The sequence below is a fragment of the Delphinapterus leucas genome, chromosome 16 (genome assembly GCF_059928025.1).
Source record: "Delphinapterus leucas isolate spDelLeu-1000000601 "Yukka" chromosome 16, BTC_Dleu_Yukka2, whole genome shotgun sequence".
In the NCBI taxonomy this organism is placed as follows: Eukaryota; Metazoa; Chordata; class Mammalia; order Artiodactyla; family Monodontidae; genus Delphinapterus; species Delphinapterus leucas.
The window spans coordinates 81,408,271-81,422,961 of NC_143144.1; the positions used below are offsets into that span (position 1 = coordinate 81,408,271).

The following is a 14,691-nucleotide window of genomic DNA, read 5'->3' on the forward strand; positions in this document are numbered from 1 at the left end:
AAACTACAAATAGAACAACCATATGACCCAGCAATCCCACTACTGGGCATATATCCTGAGAAAACCATAATTCAAAAAGTGTCATGTACCACAATGTTCACTGCAGCTCTATTTACAATAGCCCGCAGATGGAAACAACCTAAGTGTCCATCATCGGATGAATGGATAAAGAAGATGTGGCACATATATACAATGGAATATTACTCAGCCATAAGAAGAAACGAAATTGAGCTACTTGTAATGAGGTGGATGGACCTAGAGTCTGTCATACAGAGTGAAGTAAGTCAGAAAGAGAAAGACAAATATCGTATACTAACACATATATATGGAATTTAAGAAAAAAAATGTCATGAAGAACCTAGGGGTAAGGCAGGAATAAAGACACAGACCTACTAGAGAATGCACTTGAGGATACGGGGAGGGGGAAGGGTAAGCTGTGACAAAGCGAGAGAGTGGCATGGACACGTATACACTACCAAACGTAAAATAGATAGCTAGTGGGAAGCAGCCGCATAGCCCAGGGAGATCAGCTCGGTGCTTTGTGACCACCCAGAGGGGTGGGATAGGGAGGGTGGGAGGGAGGGAGGCGCAAGAGGAAAGAGATATGGGAACATATGTATATGTATAACCGATTCACTTTGTTATAAAGCAGAAACTAGCACACCACTGTAAAGCAATTATACTCCAATAAAGATGTAAAAAAAAAAACAAACCCATCAGTGACAAGTGACAATTGGTAAGTGACAATTAAGCTGCATCTTATGTAGTAGACGGGACATAAGCAACACACTTCGGGTGTCACTGTCTCCCATCACCCCCAGATGGGACCACCTAGTTGCAGGAAAACAAGCTCAGGGCTCCCACTGATTCTGCATTATCGTGGATTGTATAATTATTTCATTATATATTACAATGTAATAATAATAGAAATAAAGTGCACAATAAATGTAATGTGCTTGAATCATCCCGAAACCATCCCCCCACCCCCCAGTCTGTGGAAAAATTGCCTTCCACGAAACCAGTCCCTGGTGCCAGAAAGGTTGGGGACCGCTGATTTAGGGAACCACAAAATACTGTGATTTATAGATGATGAATAAACTTTCATTCTGGTTGCCAAGTAGATTTATATCCTTAGTGTCACTGCAAGGTTTATTACTGAACTGCACTGTGGGATAAAAGGGAAATCATTTGGAAAATAAAATCCAGGCAATTGGGAGAGTTCCCATAAAGACATTTTCCCTTACCATTCTACAATTCTGTGTTTAATTATTTTAATTAGAATAAAATAGGTCTACTTCTAATCAACAGACATAAAGTGATCTTTTTTTCCCCTCGTTTCTTAGAAAAAGACACAACACGAAACCTTTATCATTGGTCCGAGAAGGACACCAGTAACAGTGTACGTGCAAATATCTTTGAATTAGGCAAACAGTCTTTTAGCTAAATCATGCTTCTTGTTTTCTTTGCAGACTGATGAAGTAACAATTGACTTTTATCTGATAAGCGCATTTAAAATTCCTTTGTGAGTAATATTGGGAGAACTAGGCCCAAATATTTATTCAGAAGATTGATGGAAAAACATTCATGAGATCAGATCAGCACTAACAGGGGTGGTGTGGCCCGTGCTAGCTGCGTGATGAACAGCACATTTTTATTACTGCAATGACTTCCCCAGCCATCTCATATCTGCTGGGTCACTTTTCTAGCTACATGCTCAGAGAATGCAAATTAATTTTAATACCTGCTCCAGCCAAAAATCATCAGCGAAAGCAGATCAGCCGGAGAAGGAATTCTGCAGTGCCTTCAGGAGAATTCCGCTCCTCTGCTGGTCTGAGATTTAAATGGCTGTGCTTGGCTCACCTTGGGAAGTACGGATAATGCAATTCAGATTAAGTTAGTCTGCTTTGCTACACGCGGCAGAGCTTCCCAGAGTGACCTGGTGTGGTGTGTGCCCACTGGCACTTAGAATCCAGGGAGATTTTTCTGGCCCACTCACATGGCTATAATCCAAAGTGAAAAGGTAAGAAGGTAGACCATGTAGAGAGATACAAGAGACAGGAGTGCTCCAGTGGAAGAGGTAGGGAGGTGGAGACTGGATGGGAGTAGTCAGGGAGGGCTTCCTGGAAGAAGGGTTTTCCTGAAGCCATCTTCCTGATGGGTTTCCTACACACTCACAGGTTAAGACGACAATCTGGAAGAGCCAGGAGGACCACGCCAAACATTAGAGGGGACATAAACTGAGAAGGAGGCAAGCCAACCCGAGCTGCGTCTGGGCACTGCCCAGCTTTCCTAGTGGCTGCAGCACTGAGTACAGAGCAGCGAGCAGCAGTGATTCCCAGTGAGCGAAGTGCTCAACTGAGATGTGAAAGTCAGCACGCAGCCCAGGTCATGCATTACAGGAGTCACGGGGAAAGAGCCTTGGGGGGAAGATATTAAGACAGAAGCTAGACTTGAGATGGACTAGGGGGGTTAGGCAGCATGTTGCAGGGCAGAGAGGAAGAGGGACAGACAGGGCTTCCATCAGGTGGTTTGGGGGCACTGATGGTGAATGTTCCCGGAGATAAAGAAGGACAGCCGATGAGACCAACTGGGACAGGTAGGCACTCTGGTCCCAGCTGGTCCTGAAAATCCCCCATCTCCACACAGGGAGCCAACTGAAAACTCACACACGTGAGCATGCACACGCGTGTCCGCACACGTGTGTCACTGCCCCTGTGCCTTAGAGGCTGCTCAGGATTCATTAGCCAACAGGAACCCGAGCTGGCCCTCTGGCCCTCGCTGTAATTGTCCTGGATATCAGGTGCGCGCTTTCCCGGCAGCCCCTCCGCAAGTGGGTGTTTGTCAGCTGCCGGAGGTCCCACCCGAACCTCTCAGGTCTGTGCCAGCCGGGCCCTGATCAGAGGCAGCTATCTCAGCTCGGAAAGCAATCCGAGTCTTCCCTCTAACAGATGTCTTGACACTGTAGCCGGAGCTCGTTCACGAATATGATTTATTAACTAATTTAGCGTGTAAGAAAAACATCTGCATCTTGCTTTTATCATCTTGCCAGCAGACAGGCTGAAGACAAGATGTGTACTGCAGACTCGATTAATGGAGCCTTAAGCACCCCCTGCGCTTGTCCAGAGCCCGCACAAGGCTCTCGTTTCAGAAGTTGTCTGATGGAGCCGACCTAACACAAACAAACACGAGAGCAAACCTCTCATCAACCATAAATACCGCGGGGATCGGAAGAGCGGCCATAAAATCGTGCGCTGAAGCCTGCCCAGAGCATTCTAGTCATCAGGACCGTCTCGGAATTAGGGTAATAGAAAGGTGCCTCGGTTATTTAAGACTATCGACTGGGTCTGATCACCTTTTATTATATACACGATTTTAAGATTTTCATTCAAAGGAATGTGAACATGTAAGGATAATATCTGTTTGGGGCAAAACGTCACCACAGGATGACGGAGTGGATAGAACTGTCTCCCCAAAAAGACATGTTCAAGCCCCCTCCCTTGTATCTGTGACTTGATTTGGAAATAGGGTCTTTGCAGATGCATGCAAGTTAAAATGAGGTCATACTGGATGAGGGTGGACCCTACTTCAATGACTGATGCCCTTATAAGAGGAAATTTGGACACAAAGACACACAGACACAAGGGAGACAAAGGCGGGGATTAGAATGACGCATCTATAAGCCGACCAATGCCAAGGAATGCTAGAAGCTGCCAGAAGCTACCGGAGCGAGCAGAGGGGCATAGGATGGATTCTCCCTCTGAGCTTCAGGAAGGAATCGATCCTGTGGACACCTGGATTTTGGATTTCTGGCCTCCAGACTACGAGAGAATCAAGTTCTGTTACTTTAGCCACCCACCCAGTCTAGGGTCATTTCTTACAGCAGCCCTAGGAAATGGATACAGATGACCAAGGCAGCTTCCCTCTGATATCTGAGATGATGATATTCCAGGACACTGAGGCCCACGGTATGGCACGGCCGGAAGGCAGCTGGCCCAGGGGACGAGCAGGAATGGCCCCACGCATAACAAGTTCCCAAATGTCCATGCGTCTCCATTTTCTTCTACACAAAGTGACGGGAGCTGACCGAAAAGGAAGACTCCTAGACACCAGTTTTTGTGTATACGTATGTTGAGCTCTAACGTGACACTGTTTTATATTTGTTGACAACACATTTGTTTATCTAAGCATTTTCATCAAGCAGGATCTTCAAAAACGTGGAGGCCAAGTGGCCCACACACCATGGGCACCCTGGCAGCCCTCCCCAGAACAAGCCTGGACACTGAAGGCCCTGGGGGGACCCCCGGTTGTAACTGACACTTGGTGCCTCATGGCAACCTGAGAAATCTGTACCCGAACCCAGATTGCTCTCTGTTGAGCCAGAAACTAAGGAGCCGCCAGAGAACACACCCAAAGAGTCTATATCTGCCAATCGGCTCCCAAAGCCGATGAGAGACACATTTTCAAGCAGGGAAAGTCTTTGCACGTGTATTTTGTTGATTTCCTTTTCTTAGCATCCTGGGAAGTGTTACTGGGGCTGAGAAGCAGGTATACTACTAAATCCTTCACCATGAGAAGGATGCATTCAAGTTTGCCCTTTCTGGGGTCTTGGACGACTCCCCCAGCAGAACTGCGGGGGGGGGGGGCGGAGGGGTACCTAGCCTGCCCGTGGTTAACAGGAATCCTATTCCAACCCCTCTGTCCTCTGTCCCCCCCCATCCCCCTTGTAAGATCTTGGTAATATTTGCTAAGCTGCATTTTATTGAATATGGTTATTTCCCCAGAGGACTTTTATTCAGAATTAGACCCATGATTTCACCTCCTGGGGGCCGGAACATTTTCCTAGGAAGAAAGATCTTGTTCGTCTATCCAAAGAAATAAAACGGAGGTTTCCCCAGGCCTCCAGATTTTAAGATTTGAGTTGGCAGGCCATCAGAATGTGCTCCCATGTCCCCATCTGTGCCCTTGTCTCTTCTTATTCTCGCTGGTTTAATAGTCTGTTTATAAGCTCCACGAAGAAAGGACGGAGGCCAGCCTTGCTCACTGCACTCTCCCCAGCTCCCAGCACGGAGCCTGGCCCAGAGAAGGGGCCTGGTAACGACTTCTCCAGTGAGTCAATGAGCGCTGCCCTTGCAGGGTCAGTGCGACACCGGCCTCCTGGCGCTTGGAAAGCTGGCCATCCCTTCTCCGAGCTCCCAGCAGGAAAGGGGTTTCAAGATGATGAATGTTGATATAGCCAAACTGGAGTCAACCTCTCACCCCGAGACCTGTTTTGCAATCTATCAAGGGCAAAGGGCACCTCTTGCAAATATCTGTTAAGGAGCCAAGAACCTGAGCCGGCCGCCCTGGGCTGCTGCTTTCCCAGCTGAAATGGTAAATCTGTGTCCCAGGTTATCTCTGCTGAATTCACTGCCCGTACATGACTCTCAGGATGGGCTGGCTTCCGGGGCAGGCTGTATGGCCCTGAGGTTTGGGTACTTGGGCGAACATGAGTCCTGCATAGGGCAGGGGCACCATTTGGACCACCGGCAGCCCCAGGATCCGGCAGTCTCGCCAGCCCTCCCGAGCCACCTGTAGCTTACCGCTAAGAGGGTGGGGAACGGTGAACTGCTTCTTATTGGCGCGGACAGGAAGGAGACTCTGCTTCTGGCCCAGGCTCTCCTTCTGCTGGGCTTTTCTCTGCTGTACCATGTGTTCTAGCTTCTTCAGACGTTCTTGCGAGCGAGAAATGAACTGAGGTTTGCGGACTTCCAGGGCCTCCTAAGAGGAGCCAGGAAAGCATTTTCTTTTTAAGAGAAATGACGCAGAAAGGCAACACACCTGTCTGATTGGGTCGAGAGGCTGATGCATGAGCACATCCCAATTTTCTCCCAACACCTCATGGAAAGATGGCAACAGACACGTTGGTAACACAGGTCTCAGTCAGCACCAGGGGCCCCGCTGCAGCACGACTGACAGTCACCAGCAGCAAATTGTGAGTGCAAAGGCACACCTCCGCCCGTTCCTTCTCCTCCCTGTCAATTAATCCATTTCCAAAATCTGAATGCCCTAAATTCCATATTCCAAAGCGACACAGGTGGGAGAGGAATGGAGGCGTTCCGAGTCAGCTGCTTCTGCAGGGAGCTGGGTGCCTTAAGAAGTACAGAACCAGATCACCCTCCCAGCGTGAAGCATGTGTCTTTTCAGGAGAAACAGTAATCATAGCTAACGGAAACAGCTTCTCCTCCCAGGAAGAAAGAGCCGGCAGGAGAGCTCTGCCTTTGCAGAATGGTTCTGCAAGCTCCATAGGGGAGGTCAGAATTCCCGTATTTCCTCTTCGGCCTCAGCTCTCACCGCATCCACCACTCCGTGCATGGACGAAGCCCCTAACGCAGATTTACTGAAAAGGAACAACCACCACTGACGCACCCTGCCCTGTGCTAGACACTAAGCTCAATGCTTTATGTGTATTTGTTGTCTGAGAATCCCGGCATTGATTCTGGAAGGCAGATACATTTATCCCCATTTGACAGAGGTAAAAACTGAGGCTTGTCGTAATTTGGTAGATTGCCTGGCGACCCTCAGCTGTGGGTGTCCCATGCTTTTCCCACCCCGCCTTTCACTGTCTTAACCTGATATTCCTTACAAGCCGCTGTTCAAGTTGATCCCCTGCCTGGAGTACCACCCCCAGCTACACCCATCGGCTCAAGTCTCGGTTCTCCCAGTAAACTTCCAGGTCTCCCTGTTCAGCCTGAGCTTCCTGGTACTTCATGGATCACCCCGCGCGAGTGATTCACACACATGTATTGTCACGCTAGGCTGTGAGCTCCCGGATGGCAGGTGCCCTATCTCCTCCACATCGCATCCCTTACAGCCACTGCCCCAGCTCTGCAAATAGCAGGTGCTCAGCATAGGCCCTCTGGAGGTGCTGCCATAGCGTAAACGTCCTCTGCCTCATTCCTCTCCCAGCCCTCGGGGAGCTCAGGGTTTCCAGGGAGTGGGCGACGTGGGCTCCATCCGTGTCGTGCTCGCACCCCTAGCTGCTGTGCCAGGAGAGGAGTCTCTTGGCCAGTTGGCCTCCAAGGTGCCAGCCCCAGGTCCCAGGCACGAGTCACTGGGGCCTGGAGAGATGGCCCCTGGGGATGGCCTGTGGGCCCAGGCGTGGCCGCTGCCCCGGCTGCCCGCCCTGAGGATGGAGGCTCAAGCTGCCTTGGGAGCACATGAGTCTCTCACGGTGGGACCGCCTGGGGGACAGGGGTGCAGGGCCGGCAGGTGGAGCCTGCTGCACACCAGCAGGGCTGCTGACAACGCATCATGTGTCTCCCAGAAGGCGTAGTTGGCTTTCTCCGGATTGTTTGTCCTTCTAATCTTTATACCTATGTATTTTTTGAACTTTAAAAAATGTGTACATATTACTTCTACAATTGGGGAAAGACACAAATGAGAGGTTCCATATCATTGAACTCAAGGCCATGACTTTGGGACTTCCTTAATCTTTCAAAGGCTTATGTTCTTATCTGAAGATAGGGCTGTAGGGACTCCTGCCTCACGGGGGTGCCATGAGGATGCAAGGCCCTGACGCCCATGAAGTGACCCTCTCCGTGTCTGGGTACCAGAAAGTTCTCAACAAATGCTGTCATTGCTCCAATCACAGTCACTACTGATGTTATGCGATTCCCATCCTAGCCCGGGGGAGCAGACATCATCATCTCCTTACTCACATGGTGGAACAGAGGCCCAGAGAGGTTAGGGGACCTGCCCAGAGTCACACAGCCACCAGGAAGCTGAGTCAGGTCTCCAGCCTCAGAAGCAGAAGTGAGGTCATGTGCCCACAGGCTCCCCGGGAAAAGTCTCCCCTTGGTGGGAATCACACCGGGATGCACGGAAGGCCTTACCTGCAAGGTCAAGGAGCCTGCGGGCATTTGCTGGCTCTTGGAACAGTCTTCCGGCAGGTCGTGGGTCTCTGGTCCCTGGGGGTTTTCTGGCTCAGTGGGCGCTGGCTCGGGCTCGGGCGTGGTGGGCTGCTCACTCTTCTTGCATTCCTTTATTTTAACAACCAAGTCACAGCACGTGTAATCTCCTGGGAGAGAAGATTAGAATTCCATTTAGAGAGCACCCAGTGATTTTCTCCTCGTTCCTCAAGGCCATGAGACACAGAAGACAATCTTGAAAATAGAAACACCAGTGGGTTATTAATGGGCCTCGTTAAGCCCACGAGATCACGCCTCATTACAGACGCCCAGCTGCCCTGGTCACGGGGAGGCATGTTTGTAGGCAGCCAGACCTTGAGACTGGCTAGTGATGCCGTGGAGGTATTCCCTTGGCTTCTGACGTTCAAAATGCCTTTGCTCCCGCTGCAAAGAAACTTTTTCTATTCTGCGCTTCCTATTACGTGTGTCCTGTACAATTATTTCAGTTGGGTTGTTTGGGGACCGTGTATTAATTTACCTTATCTTTGCTACGCTAGTGATGTAAGACAGAGGAACGGTGTTCAATTATCTATCCCTCCCCTTAATCTACCAGAGACTAGCCCTGGCTTTACATTCATAATTGGAACTCTCTCTGTCTCAGTGCGGGATTGGGCTCCATCCTGAAGCCATTCTGACATTCCTTGGTGGAAGAGATCAGAGGATGAGTTGATGCCACAGCATTTCGGGCAGGGTTGCCTTTGGGGTGGTGAAAGTGGGCGATTCATACGTATTCACTCAGCCCTTACTGACCAACTGCTCCACTTGGAACACAGTGTCTGTCCCAGCCCACTCTTCCCATCTGGGCTCCCTGACTCCCCTCACCACACGAGCCCTAACAACAGCCTTACCAACCCTCTCCGGTTCTGAGACTCACTGGTGGTCCCCTCCCTCCTCGTACACACGCCTTCCCATCTCCACGAAGCCCCTTTGGTGCCCACCCAGTGACCTCCTACCTCTAGGCTGAGTTTTTCAGGAAAACGCCCCCTCCTGCCTCCTCTGTGTACCTGCCGTGGAGCACGCTTCACACAGCAGCATCAGTGGGCCCATCACAGGATACTTCAACCCCACAGGCCTGTGACTCCCTTGAGGGCTGGACCGCGTCATACTCACCATGCCTCTCTCCACACTGCCAGCCCAGGTGCCCAGAAACAGCTAGTTCTGTTGGGTGTGGAGAGGTGGCCACAGGACGCACCTCCATGGTCCCATGAATCTCTTAACTGACCCCCCATTATAACCTCCACCATTCACACCCAGATCCTCTGTGGTCTGGACCAGCTGTCCCGTCTCCACCCCAAACCCATCAATGTTCCCTCCTACCTACAAGCCCTACAAGGAGAGCAGACTTCTCATGGCTCGTTCATGGTGGGTGTTGCCCTCCAGCTACCAATTTTGATGCTCTACCAACAACAGGCTGCTTAGAGGTTCGCAAATCCTTCTCCTTGCTCTTCTAAGCATTTGCTCCAGTTTTTTTCTGGAGATTTCCCTGCTGCTCCCCCATCCCTGCTTCAGGCCTAACCACTAACCCAGATATCTGTCCCCCAACCCCCTACGGCTAGAGCTAATTACACTTTCCGTGGTACTGTTTCCATCTCTCGTGAACCTTTATTCTAGCTCACCCTATACTCAGGGAAGCCACGGTTTCCTCCCATCCTTCCCCACCGCAGATCCAGCGACGCAAGGGCAGTCCTGACACACTCATCTTCTCCATTGCTCACGACAAAGCTTTGTCCGTTATCTTCAAAGTCTCTACTACTGTGGCCAGTCCTCCCCAGTGGCATGGTCTGTACTCATCTCTAACCAGTCTCAGCCTCCCTGCCTGGCCCTCTCCCATCCGGCCTCCACACTGTCCAGGAGACAATCACCTTCAGAGCAAATCTAATTAGGTCTCTTCCCCTTAAAGGACTTGGCCCAGGCTTCAGTCCAGACTCTCTTAGTGGATTTATACGGACCTTCCAACTCGACCCACGGGACCTTGGATTCACACTAGCCCCCCCTCCACCCCTGCACTCCGGCCCCCTGGACCCCAAATCAGCCATGCTCTTTCCATCCATTCTTTGCTTTGTGTGTGCTTTTCCCTCAGCCTGCAATGCTCTTCACCTTAGGGTCTGATTTTTAAACCTCTAATCAGCTTTCAAGTTCTTTCTCATTTCCTTGAGGAAGGTGTCTCTGTCCAGCCTCTCCTTGCAGCATCTGGGGCCGTCCTCAGCTTCCTGATGGCTCACCACAGGCACAGTTACAACCCCGACGTCTCTGGTACCAGACTGAGAGCACCTGGAGGGCAGGAAGCACCGTACACAGTGCCTGGCACACAGTAGGTGTTTAATAAATGCTTCTTTGATGGTAGACAGTGGGTATTCAATACATACTCCTTTAACGTATTGATGAATAATGAGCTAGAGATTCACTTGGGTTTCGGGAAAAAGTGTTTTTATCAATTACCATAAATATTTTAACTTTTATAACCCAAAGCTCTGTAATCTTTTCCTTTCTGTCCTCATCCACAGCTCTTTGGGAAAATCTTCAGAGTGACAGGAAATCTAAATTTCCCTCTGTTACAACTGGGCACCACACATCTTTTTTCTATTTTATTCCTATTTTTTTAATATATCAATGGTCACTGCAATATTCGTAGGGGTCAGCCACTTGGCCTTTAGAGAAATGATGGCCTGGTTTGACTTCTGTGAGAGGCTGAGACGGGTACCTATCTTCAAGGCACTGTGAGGTCAGTGCACTCTGTTTGTTGAGAGCCTGGCACATGTGGGGTCTCCACGCCCCGGCCATTATCCTGGCCAGTCAGTTACTGAGGACCACTCTCAGCCTGGCGCACCTGCTGCCTCTAGGGCAGCCACTCCAGGTCTCAACTCTTCCCTAACGAGGCCCGAGAACCTGCCGGGCACCTGGGAGTGGCCTTCTTCCCAGCTTCAGGCAATGCTGGCCTTGTACACAGTAGGGCTGGGATTTCCTGACCCATGCAGTGCTGACTTCTCGCTGCTTGGGAGGTAGAACTTGCCCACTATTTAAACCTGCTGGTCCTGCTTCTTCTCTGCTTGTACAGTTGGAGAAAAGGCAGATTCCTAAGGGAAGCTCAAGTGAACCAGGGACCAGGAAGACCCTGCACCATGTTCCCTATGAAGATTAAGGAAGAATCATATCAACCCTATACTTCCCTCGCTCCTTACCTTCCAGGAACTCTCTTTCTATCTGAACACTGTGGTCTTCCTGCAGAGATGTGCATAAATCTTGGAAGGGGCAAAGGGACCCAGGTAAAGGGAAGCTGAGTTTCGGGAGGCTTTGCTGTTGACTCTCTGCGGGTTCAGAGGGGTCACTAGACTGACAGCTGTTGCTTGGAGAGCTAGACCCATCAGGAAGGGGATCTTTAACCAGCTTCTGTTCCACTGGGGAAGCAGACACAGTCACGTGTGCTCCTTCTTGTTGCTTCTCGCGGCTTCCAGAAAATACTTTTGGTTCTACTAAAAATAAAATGAGAATTGTGCTCAAAACATCTGATGGGCCCGCGTCTAACGTGCTGACTTCTGCACGCCACGCTCTCCCAGAGACAGGCAGATGGGCTGCAGTGCTGCCTCAAGGGGACAGGCGTCATTGATGCCGACGTGCATGTGCTCACCCAGCAACGACATGTGGTCACCAGTTCTGGCCAGACGTCCCCGGGGTTCACTCGGGAGCCCCTCTACATGCACTGCTCTCATGCACGTGGCTCTGAAGAGACTGTGCTCCCTGGTACCCTTAGGAGCTCAAAAGACCTTCCAGACAGTAGATAATTGAATGGGTGGTTTAGCACATTGACTCTGGGGGAAGATACCTTGGGTTCAAATCCCCCCTCCACCACTTATATGCTATCTGGCCTCGTCTATAAAATTGAGATAATACTATAACAAGGTAATAATGTTAAATATTATATGTTTAATTTTGATATATTTATTTTTATAATCAATTTACCTATTTAAATAATAAGTAATATATTTATGGAATGTATATAATCATATTTTATATGATAAACAATGTAAGCATATTATTAATATAAATACTAAATGTTAAAATCAAGGTAATACTATAACAAAATAATGATCCAGCTAAGGTGTTTAGCACAGTACCTGATACATAGTAAACATTTAATAAATGTTCATTATCATTATTATTCCAGAAACAATGATGCCAGGTTACGTCCTATGGCAAGTGCAGATGCAGGATGTAATTTATCAGCTGTCTGTGCTCACCTCTAATAAAGCAGTGGGTCTAAAAGGTGTACAACGTGTTGCTTGTTGCCACATTGTAATATCAAAGGTCTGGAAACCACCTTATGCTCACCAGCAGGAGACTGTTAAATAAATTACAGCACTTCCCCGCTTTGCAGCAGTGAAAAAGAATAAGACACGTGCTCCTGGGTAGAGGGGGATCATCCCTAAGATTCATTATCAAGTGAACAGAGTGTGGGCAGTGTGCCAGATCTGCTTCCCCAGTCAGTACTTATCTGCTCAGAACATCTTTGGAAGGACCCCAAAGACCCTGGGAACTGGATTGTCTTGGGAGGGGGCAACTCAGGACCAGGAACTGGGGGTGGGAGAGAGACTTGCTTTTCACACTTTGCCTGTGTTGTACTCTTTGCTTTTGCTTTCTTTCTTTTCCTTTTGGAATACTCTATAAAGTTTTAAATGTTATTCACTTTAAACACGGCAGTGACTCTTGACCAGGTGTCATCTCCTCCCTATGCTGAGGCCACCTAAGGGGAGACAGGCACGGCTGCCGGTGGGGGTGGGACGTATCCAGACCTCCTGCGTACGGGGGGGCGGAAAAAGGGTCCTGGGAACCACTGGAATAATCGAGATTCTTGGAAGATTCTCATCATATTTTCTGAGATGTCTTGTACACAAAAAGGAAATGAGCCCATGACTACCAGGCACTGATTAGAGTGGTGACTTCTCTTAAAATGCCAGTTGTCTGCAATTCCTTCCAGCCTCTCTGTCCCTGAGTCCTGGCATCCCAGCCAGTGAGGATAGGCTGAGCGTGGTGAGGCCGGCAGGGTAGTGGGAAGAGATGGAACACAGACGGTCCCCTCGCTGGGCGTCCTGGCTGTGGGACCTGAGGCAGGAGGGCCAACAAGAGGGTGGACCCAGCATTCCGATTCCCACAAACAAACAAACAAAATGAAGGTAAAGTACTCCCCCTGGGTCCCTGTGCCTGTACGTGAAAGTCCCCCCAAATGGTGGTTGTTACAGACCTTATCATTTGGAGAGGGATATGGCCTCCTATGGAAAAGTTGGGCTTTGCTAATTTGTACAGAAAAGTCTTTCCAACCATGTATTTCAAAAGCTGTCAATTCTGTTTAAGTATAAAATAGCATAAGCAAAAAAAGTCCTAAAATAGTTCTTCCTTTCTCCGTTGCTTCCTTTTATTAGAGGTTCTTTTAAAGAATCAAAAACCAAATTATCAGTGATGCAGTCCCAATCTACTAGCTCCATCCTGACGTTAGACTCTTTAAATAAATGGATTATTTATAGACTCATGGAGAGCTAACTATCTATCTGCTACCTATTTACCTATTTATTAATTATCTAACTTTCTATCTGGTTTAATGTAAATTCTTGCATGAATGATTCTACGCAAGACAGATGTTCCAGTTGTGACTTGAAAGAGTCAAAACAAAGCCTCCAAAGTAGAATGTAGTTGGTGAACTGGGGAAAAGAAAAACACGCAGTCAAAGAAAAACTTCCTGACAACTTATTGATCAGGGCCCTTTGTGGGTTCTGAGGAGTGCAATCACCAGCCGTGAAGTGACCCCCAGGCAGAGCCTTTGCCAGGCGACATGGTCGTCTTCTTCCCCACACACTCTGCATGCAGGTTGTACTTCGAGTTCTCTATTCATGGCTCAGATTTTAAACTACATCACTCCCGTGAAGACCCATCACCTCCACAGGCTCTGCCCGTCTTAGGAGAAGGTGAATCACGCAGCAGCCTCTAGCAGAGGTTTCTATTTCTTGGACTGAAACTCAGAGCCTGATCCCTGGGGCTGATGCTTGGAGGGGCTGGGGTCCCGCAGGTTTCCTTTCAACAGCCACAACCCGCATTCCCTTCTCTAAAACGCGATACCCACTGGGTTGATATTCTATAGCTCAACTACTCAACTAGCTCCAGCAAACTCACCTACTCAGAGCTGAGCTAGGCTCTAGGACGTAAACCAAAACCAACCAAAAGATCTGCCTGACAGTCATGAATTCCCTCTATTAAACTCTCATCTTTGACTCAGAGACGAGCTCCTTGGACCATTACACGGTGCTTCTCTGTGCTCCTCCAAAGCTCATTTTTTTGTTGTGAAATGTATTATATTTGTAATTAAAGATATTAGAGCACCTATGAGCCTCCTAGATTAAGAAGCAGAACTTTCCTTGGGCTTCAGCTTTCCTATCTGAGCCCCTTCTGGATCATACTCACCCAGACAGAACCACTTGCCTAAATTTTGTGTTGCCTGACTCACTGCTTTTGTCTATAATGTTCCCACCTATGTAACGATCCATAAACAATATATTTTCAGTACCAAAAATCTGAATAGCAAGCACAAAGCCAGCTGTTTTAAGGTAAAGACATCACTGTATCCATTAGGAAAAAAGCTTTCAGGAGAAGAGAGTTCAGCATCTCAGGGCCACTGCTTCCCTGAGACTTGATGGGGTGTGACTCTGGGGAAGACAGTGATGAGCCGTGAATGAGTCCTGAAAACAAGGGGCTGACCACA

The 14,691-nt window shown here is 48.9% G+C and overlaps 1 protein-coding gene across 2 annotated transcripts in view; it reads right to left on the reverse strand.

The window, feature by feature from the left end:
* Positions 1 to 14,691, reverse strand: part of C16H10orf90 (chromosome 16 C10orf90 homolog) — a 230,286-nt gene that overhangs the window by 20,520 nt on the left and 195,075 nt on the right. Inside the window, exons 5-7 of one of the 2 annotated variants that reach the window (XM_089898351.1) lie at positions 11,126 to 11,416; positions 7,872 to 8,056; positions 5,580 to 5,757 (exon numbers count right to left, since the gene is read on the reverse strand). In XM_089898351.1, coding sequence (XP_089754477.1) covers positions 5,580 to 5,757; positions 7,872 to 8,056; positions 11,126 to 11,416 — 654 coding nt within the window. The remainder of the gene's footprint in view (positions 1 to 5,579; positions 5,758 to 7,871; positions 8,057 to 11,125; positions 11,417 to 14,691) is intronic. The other variant, XM_089898352.1, reaches the window with a different exon arrangement.